This window comes from Phoenix dactylifera, chromosome 11 (genome assembly GCF_009389715.1).
Source record: "Phoenix dactylifera cultivar Barhee BC4 chromosome 11, palm_55x_up_171113_PBpolish2nd_filt_p, whole genome shotgun sequence".
NCBI classification, from domain to species: Eukaryota; Viridiplantae; Streptophyta; class Magnoliopsida; order Arecales; family Arecaceae; genus Phoenix; species Phoenix dactylifera.
Genome location: NC_052402.1, coordinates 1,471,733 through 1,480,048, shown reverse-complemented (window position 1 = coordinate 1,480,048; position 8,316 = coordinate 1,471,733). Strand labels below are relative to the sequence as shown.

General features: G+C 42.1%; 1 protein-coding gene across 1 annotated transcript; it reads right to left on the bottom strand.

The window, feature by feature from the left end:
* Positions 1 to 4,260: 4,260 nt before the first annotated feature.
* LOC103708335 (transcription factor CPC-like) lies at positions 4,261 to 6,213 on the bottom strand. Its single transcript, XM_008793212.3, has 3 exons — positions 5,997 to 6,213; positions 5,818 to 5,905; positions 4,261 to 4,595 (listed from the first exon to the last, which is right to left on the bottom strand). Exons 1-3 carry the CDS (start codon positions 6,136 to 6,138, stop codon positions 4,463 to 4,465), a joined length of 363 nt encoding a protein of 120 aa, XP_008791434.1. The 5' UTR covers positions 6,139 to 6,213; the 3' UTR covers positions 4,261 to 4,462.
* Positions 6,214 to 8,316: the final 2,103 nt, after the last annotated feature.

The following is an 8,316-nucleotide window of genomic DNA, read 5'->3' as shown; positions in this document are numbered from 1 at the left end:
ATCACTCCAAGGAGAGAGCTCTTCACTACTTATAGAGCAGGTAAATTTGGCAGGGTGAAGATGGGAAATGACAGTTATGCTGATATTGTGGGAATTGGTGATATTTGTTTTGTTACCAATGTTGGATGCTCCTTTACACTCAAAGATGTGCGACATGTTCCAGATATGCGTTTGAATTTGATCTCTACTAATGCTCTTGATATAGCTGGGTATGATAATTATTTTGGCAACAGAAGATGGAAACTATCGAAGGGGTCCATGGTATTTGCTAGAGGAAAGCTTTGCTGTACACTTTATAAAACATAAGTCAAGTTGTGCGGTGGTACAGTGAATATGACTGAAGACGATGCTTTACCAGATCTGTGGCACAGACGGCTGGCTCACATGAGTGAGAAGGGATTGCAGATTTTGGGAAGGAAGTCCCTCATTCCTTTCCATACAGGTATGTCATTGAATCCCTGTGATTATTGTTTACTTGGCAAGCATCATAGAATTTCTTTTCAAAAAGCCTCTAGTAGAAAACCAAATATATTGGATTTGGTATATTCTGATGTATGTGGTCCTATTGAAGTAGAATCCTTAGGTGGTCGTAAATATTTTATTACCTTTATTGATGATGCTTCACGAAAAGTGTGGGTTTATGTTTTAAGAACAAAAGACCAGGTATTTCAGTGCTTCAAGCAGTTTCATGCCTTGGTGGAGAGAGAAACAGAGAAGCAATTGAAGTGTCTTCGTACAGATAATGGAGGTGAATACACATCTAATGAGTTTGAGAATTACTGTTCAGAGCATGGTATTAGACATGAGAAGACAGTTCCTGGTACCCCACAGCATAATGGTGTTGCAGAGAGGATGAATCGCACCATTATAGAAAAGGTCAGATGTATGTTGAGGATGGCTAAACTGCCTAAGTCATTCTGGGGTGAAGCTGTACTTACTGCGTGCTATTTAATCAACCGGTCTCCATCTGTTCATTTAGGTTTTGATATTCCTGAAAAAATGTGGACAGGGAAGGATGTTTCCTACTCTCATTTGAAGGTATTTGGGTGCAAGGCATTTGCACATGTGCCTAAGGAACAACGAGCAAAGCTTGATGATAAGGCTATTCCTTACATATTTGTTGGTTATGGAGATGCAGAATTTGGCTACAGGCTATGGGATCTAGAGAAGAAGAAGATCATCAGAAGCAGAGATGTGGTTTTTCATGAAGACCAAACTTTGGCAGATTTTGAAAAAGTAGAGAAGCCCAGTCAAACAGTTGAAGGTGTTCCTGACTTTACATCTATCTTTTTGCCTCCAGAAAGTGCCACTGATAGAGAAGAGATGCAAGTTGAAGACCAAGGTGATGGGCCAGTTGTTGATGAGGACGATTTGTTTGAGCAGAGGGAGCAGTCTACTCTGCCAGAGAGTGTTGAGCAGGGGGAGCAGCCTACTGCGGTAGAGCCTCGGGTTAGGAGGTCTACCAGGGAGCGTCGTTCATCAACTAGATACCCTGAATCAGAGTTTGTTTTGCTTACTGAGGAGGGGGAGCCAGAGAGCTTTCAAGAAGTGCAGACTCATAAGGACAAGCAGAGCTGGGTGACGGCTATGCAAGAAGAGATGAGTTCTCTACAGAAGAATGACACTTATGAGTTGGTAGAGCTTCCTAAAGGTAAAAGAGCTCTAGGAAACAAATGGGTGTTCAAGCGAAAGATGGATGGTGAAAAGTTAGTGAGGTACAAAGCTCGATTGGTGGTAAAAGGCTTCAAGCAGAAGAAAGGTATTGACTTTGATGAGATATTCTCTCCAGTTGTCAAGATGAGTTCCATTCGAGTTGTTCTAGGTTTGGCAGCTAGCTTAGATCTTGAACTTGAGCAATTAGATGTGAAGACGGCTTTTCTCCATGGTGATTTGGAGGAAGAGATCTACATGGTTCAGCCAGAAGGATTTGAAGTAAAGGAAAAAGAGCACATGGTTTGCAGGTTGAAGAAGAGTCTGTATGGGTTAAAGCAGGCTCCAAGGCAATGGTATAAGAAGTTTGATTCATTCATGGTGGGTCATGGCTATACCAAGACAGAGGCAGATCATTGTGTGTATGTCAGAAAATTTTCTGATGGTAAATTCATTATTCTCTTGTTATATGTAGATGACATGTTGATAGTAGGACAAGATGTTCAGTTGATTCGCAGTTTGAAGGTAGAGTTGTCCAAGTACTTTGACATGAAAGATCTTGGTGCAGCACAACAGATTTTGGGTATGCAGATTTTTCGTGACAGAAAAGCTAAGAAGCTGTGGTTATCACAGGAGAAGTATATTGAGCGAGTACTTGAAAGGTTTAACATGAAGCAGGCTAAACCAGTCAGTACACCTCTTGGTAGTCACTTCAGACTGAGTAAGAAGACTTATCCTTCTACAAAGGAAGAGAAAGATAGCATGGCAGTAGTTCCTTACTCCTCTGCAGTTGGAAGTTTGATGTATGCCATGGTTTGCACACGCCCAGACATTGCTCATGCTGTTGGAGTTGTTAGCAGGTTCCTTGTTAATCCTGGGAAAGATCACTGGCAAGCAGTGAAGTGGATCTTCAGATACTTGAGAGGTAGCTCCAAGATGTGCTTGACTTTTGGGGGCTCAAAACCAATTTTGGAGGGCTATACAGATTCAGATATGGCAGGTGATCTTGATGGAAGAAAATCTACTTTAGGGTATTTGTTTACTTTTGCAGGGGGAGCTGTATCTTGGCAGTCGAAACTGCAGAAGTGTGTTGCCTTATCTACCACTGAGGCTGAGTATATTGCAGCTACTGAAGTAGGGAAAGAGATGCTTTGGATGAGACGATTTCTCCAAGATTTGAGTTTGAAGCAAGATGAGTATGTAGTTCATTGTGACAGTCAAAGTGCATTAGATTTGAGCAAGAATGCCACATATCATTCACGTACGAAGCACATAGATGTGAGATATCATTGGCTACGTCAGGTAGTTGCAGAACAGTTAGTATCACTACAGAAGATTCACACTGACAAGAATCCAGCTGACATGATGACAAAAGTTGTGACAAGAGAGAAGCTGAAACTTTGTGCCGGATTGGCCGGCATGGATTCTAACTAGCAAGTTAGAGTACAGTCTCCTTCCTCTGTGGGCTGGAGGGGGAGATTGTAAGTGGGTCCAGCCCACTTGAGGAGGCCCAATAGCCCATTAGGGCTTAATCCTTGTTTTTTTGTAGGACCGCTTGGGAGACCGCGTGATGAAATAAAGGGACGTGTGAACCTGAGGCTGGCGGCACATCAAACATAAAAACTGAAGGGCTTGCGGCTGAGAAACACGGAAAAGAAAACAGAGAAAGGAAGGAGCATACGGCAGAGAAAAAGAAAAAAAAAGGAGAAGGGCGCGAGAGAAAAATCCAAAGATTTGCGCACGCCCTACGGAAAAAGAAACAGGTTCTTTTTCTTGTTCTTTTTTTTTTTTTTTTCTGGATGTGATTTTCACATGGAGATTTAACAAATTGGGTTTCAATCTAAGAGTTGTATTGGATGCTATAGGGAGTTTATAGTATTCATTGCTAGGGATCTCATTACATTCTTGAGTTCATCATACTGTGGTGGTTTGGATGAGATCATTGTTACTCTTAGGGAGGTGATATTGGAGTTTTCCCAATTTGTTGTGAACTCAAGTTTTGGGCATAAACTTGAGGATTGTAAACTCTATATTTATTATAGTGGATTGATTGGATTTGCCCCGTGGTTTTTTCCCTCTACACTGGAGGGTTTTTCCACGTAAATTTGGTGTGTTTTTCTTTCTGCTCTTCAAGTGTTTGATATATTGCCTGTGTGAATATTGCTTCTAGTTGGCTTTGGTTTTGCCTTAGTTTATTCTGCAATATCCCTGTTTTGGCCCCAACACCAAGATCTTATCCAACATTTCCTTGCCGTGTTTGAGCTAGCTTATATCCCCCGCGGGTGCATGGATGTGGTCAGGATTTCTACCTGAAGGCGTACTTTTGGATCATACAGCAGCTAGCTAAAGCTGGACACGACTTGATTCTCGTTGGTCAGCCTGCTTGCCATGGTGAATTGAACTTGGGGACCTAGACAAAGCGCTACGCTAATAGTTTTTCATTGAAGCAAATAGCAGAGCCCCCACATTTGGTGCACGTCAGGCAACTGGCTTAGGATAGATACAAGCAGCTTTTCTTAGAAATAGGAGAAAACATATGGTGGGGAAAAAGAAGTTTGTGGAGGATGGAGGAAAGAGTCCGCGGCAAAATATCGTGGGCCATTGAGTGGGTCCTCAATGCGATGAACTAGTTGATCTTCTCACGCAGACAAACCAAAAATATTAAAAATGCAGATGATATTACAGAGGACAGGCGGTCCATGACCGTACTATGGGCCATAAAGTGGGTCCGGAGCACAATAATTGAAGGACACGCCAGAGAAATAACACGTACAGATGATAGATATTGCAATGCCGTCGGCACCATCCATTTCTAATTGAAATTCTGCTCTCGGCCTGCTCTCCTCAGCCTCTTCTCAGCAAACCGCTCCCCATGCCTCATTATCCAAAACCTCTCTATTTCTTCTGGTTTCCTGCCTGGGATCCGACCTGCTATGAGAGTCCACCTGTAAAGTCCCATATAATATTCATGACTTTTGTTTGGGAAAACAAGGGTTTTTCCTCAGAAAAGAAAAGAACATCTGGTAAAGCTAAAACTATTACAGGCTCTGAAGAGATCTATAACAGCTACTGCTATTGATTCGATTGATGACTGCATACAAATCGTTTGCTGGAAGTTGTACAATTTTGTTTTTCTTTTCCATGCATTTGGATAAATTAGTCTTCCTGATTCTCTCCGATGAAGTATATCCATTTTTGTTAGGATGAAAGGGGTTTCTGTAGGAGATCATGTTTGCTATCATGTGCTAATTCAATATGTTGTGCGACTGTCTTGTTCCAATGCAATGCTAAGACCCATCTTCAGACAGTGTGAAGGTGCATGAATCCCATATATTAGATGTTTCCTTGTCATTTCCTAGTTGTTGATGAATTATCCAATCAAAAGCAATAATATTTAGATCTAATATGGCTTGGTTTCTTAGAAGAGAATAAAATATAGCCCACCCAAATGCATGGCATTTCTTAACAAACAAAAAATCATCATAAACGTATTTAAAACCAGTCACAAAATGTTCATTCAGTCGTTGGTCCATGTGAATGCCTAAAAGGGTGCAATATTTGAAGCGAATCATGTAGGGTTATCCTTTGTTTTTCTTTTCTTGTTCTTTTCCCTTTTTTTTTTTTGAGGTGGAACGGAGGAAACGAAAAAAGCACTTCCCCCAAAATTTATTGAAGAAAGAAATGTAGGGCTTATCAAGTCTACTTTTGAACCAGCACCAGGTAAGGTTTGACCCTCTTGGCAAAACATCCATGGTTGCTGGGGCATGATTGCCTGCCAAGTTTAATTTGTTGGCTTGAAGATGAAGAGTGATTATTTTGAGCTTTTCCCTTCTGAATTTTGTTGGTGAAGTGCAAGAAAAATGAGGGCATAACATAATCTACTCGTAGAAAGTTTTCCAAATTGGATGTTCTGAATCTGCCTTTGTTTCAGATTACTGGACCTTAGATCATTCTATTCTTAATCGCTTTTCTTGCAGAGATGGAATAGGAGAGATCTGATCAGTCTGCCTTCACTTTAGATCAAACATCTATATATTTACAGGCATTTATCAAAACAACATCTCACCATTTATATGTCATGCTATTCTAGAATCCAGAACTCATTACCCATGCATGCCAAGAACAGCAGATGGAGAAGATATGGTGGGTTTATATATATCCATATACCTGTCACCTACGAGCCTATACATTCTGTAAACGAGGTCTTCTTCTTGTTCTGAGAGGTTGATGCTCTCCCACTCGGTGCTTGTCACCTCTTCCACCGATGAATGATACAAAAAAGCGATTGTAGTCAGGAAGCCGTAAGCAGAGAAATCAGTTGAAGAGCAGAGAGAAACAGCTGATACCTTGAGAGTCACCATCTGAGGTCCCGGGCTGTTTTCCGCACCTGCAGCGATCCATAGCTCCAGAGATGATGGAAAATGGAATCAGAAGACTTAAAAAGCGGAGGAAGCAGGCAAGCCAGTCCATAGGATGCTTCCGCTCCATCTTTGTCAGGGAACAAGGATTCGTACGTGCATACGTTTGAGTTGTATTTTTTTTTTTGGTCAAAAAATGAGTTGTATCTTTCCTTCGCACGCAATCACTCTTCGATCACCCACCAAACAGTTCGCAAAGCGGGCAGCTTGTGGTCCAATCGTTGCTTCCGCATGCATGAGGACGGTTGGTTAATCCCTTTTTTTTTTAACGGATGTATAATACAAAATGCATACGGATATAATCAAAAAAAAGTCAAAAAGCACTATATCCCGAGCGCACCAGGCAGCTCTGTCTCGCCCATCCAAAGGTGATCCTCTGAATGGTTGGCGACAAACAACGCCACCCAATCGGCCGCCACATTGGCGTTCCGAAATACATGCTGCACCTGAACACTCATCCCATCACAAATCATAGCCCGGATATCCCTCAGCAGTGGATGGTAGTCGTCGACCCCCTCGGCGGCCTGCTGGATCCAATTAATGATCGTCATAAAATCCCCCTCCAGGAGAACCTCCCTCGCCTGCAAAACATGTCGCGCATAACACAGATCCGACCAGGCCGCTTGCAGCTCCGCCCCGGGCACCCAGATGTCGAACAGCTGGCAACCTCCAGCAGCAATCATTCTGGAGTCCGAACCTTTGATCATAAAGTCTGCACCTTCTCTCGTGCCTCCCTGCAGGAAGCAATCCTGGAGTCCTTCTTTGATGCGAAAGATACCGAGAAGGGATGATTAATAACCTTCAACTGCGAGATAAAATTTTTTTTCATATTTTCTATACGTTTTAAGAGCAAAGTTACATTTGATGTCAAGAAAAAGTCTTATTATGTTGCAGGAAAAAGTGCTCCAGTCAACAGGAGCTAATTTAATGAAATGCCACTCCAATACTACATCGTTATTGATCCCGATTATATGTCGGATCAGGCCTTAGCTTAATACCTATAAAATTATTTCAGCCTGATGATGGCGGGCTCAACTTTCAACTCAGAAATCCACGATCCTCTTACCCAACACAACCAAATTGACTCAAGCCCGACCTGTAGACACGCGCAGAGAGAGAGAGAGACTACGAGGAGAAAGGTGAAATCTTTTTAATTTTTTGATAAAATTGAATGAATTAAATAATCTAAATATAGATACATTTATGAGGATTAAAAAAATAAAATATTTAAAAATTTAGACGGAAGACATGTCAAAAATTTCAAAAGGCTGTCAAAGTATAATTGTCTATATAGCTTACCATCGGGAGTTGAATCCTCTTTTATGCAAAAGATACACCCATGACCTGATATTTTGGGTCTCGGGTCTCTGGGAGGATCCATTGATCGGGCCGGTATACTTTGGCTCGTACTTGGTTGCCGTAGCTACGTGGGCCTCTTGGTCTCTTTCTTTGCTCCACTCCAATCTCGCTCTTTTTTGTACCATTTCCTGCCTAGTGAAATGTATGGTGGCTTCTTCGTTCTCGAAAAAAAAAAACAAAAAAACAAAGAAGAGAGCACTCCTTCGGGCAGCAAATATCACCAGAGCTACCACATCAGTCTTCTCTAAGTTGGCCAGGGACATCTGAGACCCCCCTCATGCTACCATAGCACCCAGGACAACTCTTGTGTCTTGGGAGCCCAGACCTCCAGGCCATCTTAAAGTAAACTTTGATGGTAATGCATCCGGTGATGGAGATAGTACAGGTATTGGTTTTGTGGTTAGGAGCTAGACTCTAGATTGATAGTTGCTGGAGAGCGAAGTACCGCCGGCTTGTTAGCGGTCGGGGCGGAGCTCAAGACGGCCTAGGAAAGCATCTCCTATGCGAGGGAGGTGCTAAGGGCGAAGTGCATCCTTCTTGAAGGGAATTTCGTGATGGTAATCGATTGGATTCAAAAGGAGGAAATGGGGGATGACAACTCCTTGCTTTGCGATCTCCGACGGATGGTGGATGACTGCAGCGCCTTTCGGACTGTGAACGTGTATCGGAAGGTAAATAGAGCCGCCAATTGAGTCACCACCTATACTGCCCAGCACTCAGAAGATGTTCTCTAGATAGACTAGGGGTCGTTCTTCCAGTGTTGAGTCATTATTTTTTTTTTTTGATTTTACTAGCATGAGTGATCATTATAAAAAATAAAATAAAAAAAATAAAGAAGAAGAAATGTATGATGGCTTACCGCCTTAACCCACATGTTTATTGAAAAAAA

Bases quoted from the DNA above. Each gene is read 5' to 3' on its own strand.
- LOC103708335 (XM_008793212.3), bottom strand. From the start codon at position 6,138: ATGGAGCGGAAGCATCCTATGGACTGGCTTGCCTGCTTCCTCCGCTTT. The intron at 5,906-5,996 runs GTATCAGCTGTT...CATCGGTGGAAG, and splicing joins CTCAGATGGTGACTCTCAAG to AGGTGACAAGCACCGAGTGG. The intron at 4,596-5,817 runs GTATATGGATAT...GGGACTTTACAG, and splicing joins TATAGGCTCGTAGGTGACAG to GTGGACTCTCATAGCAGGTC.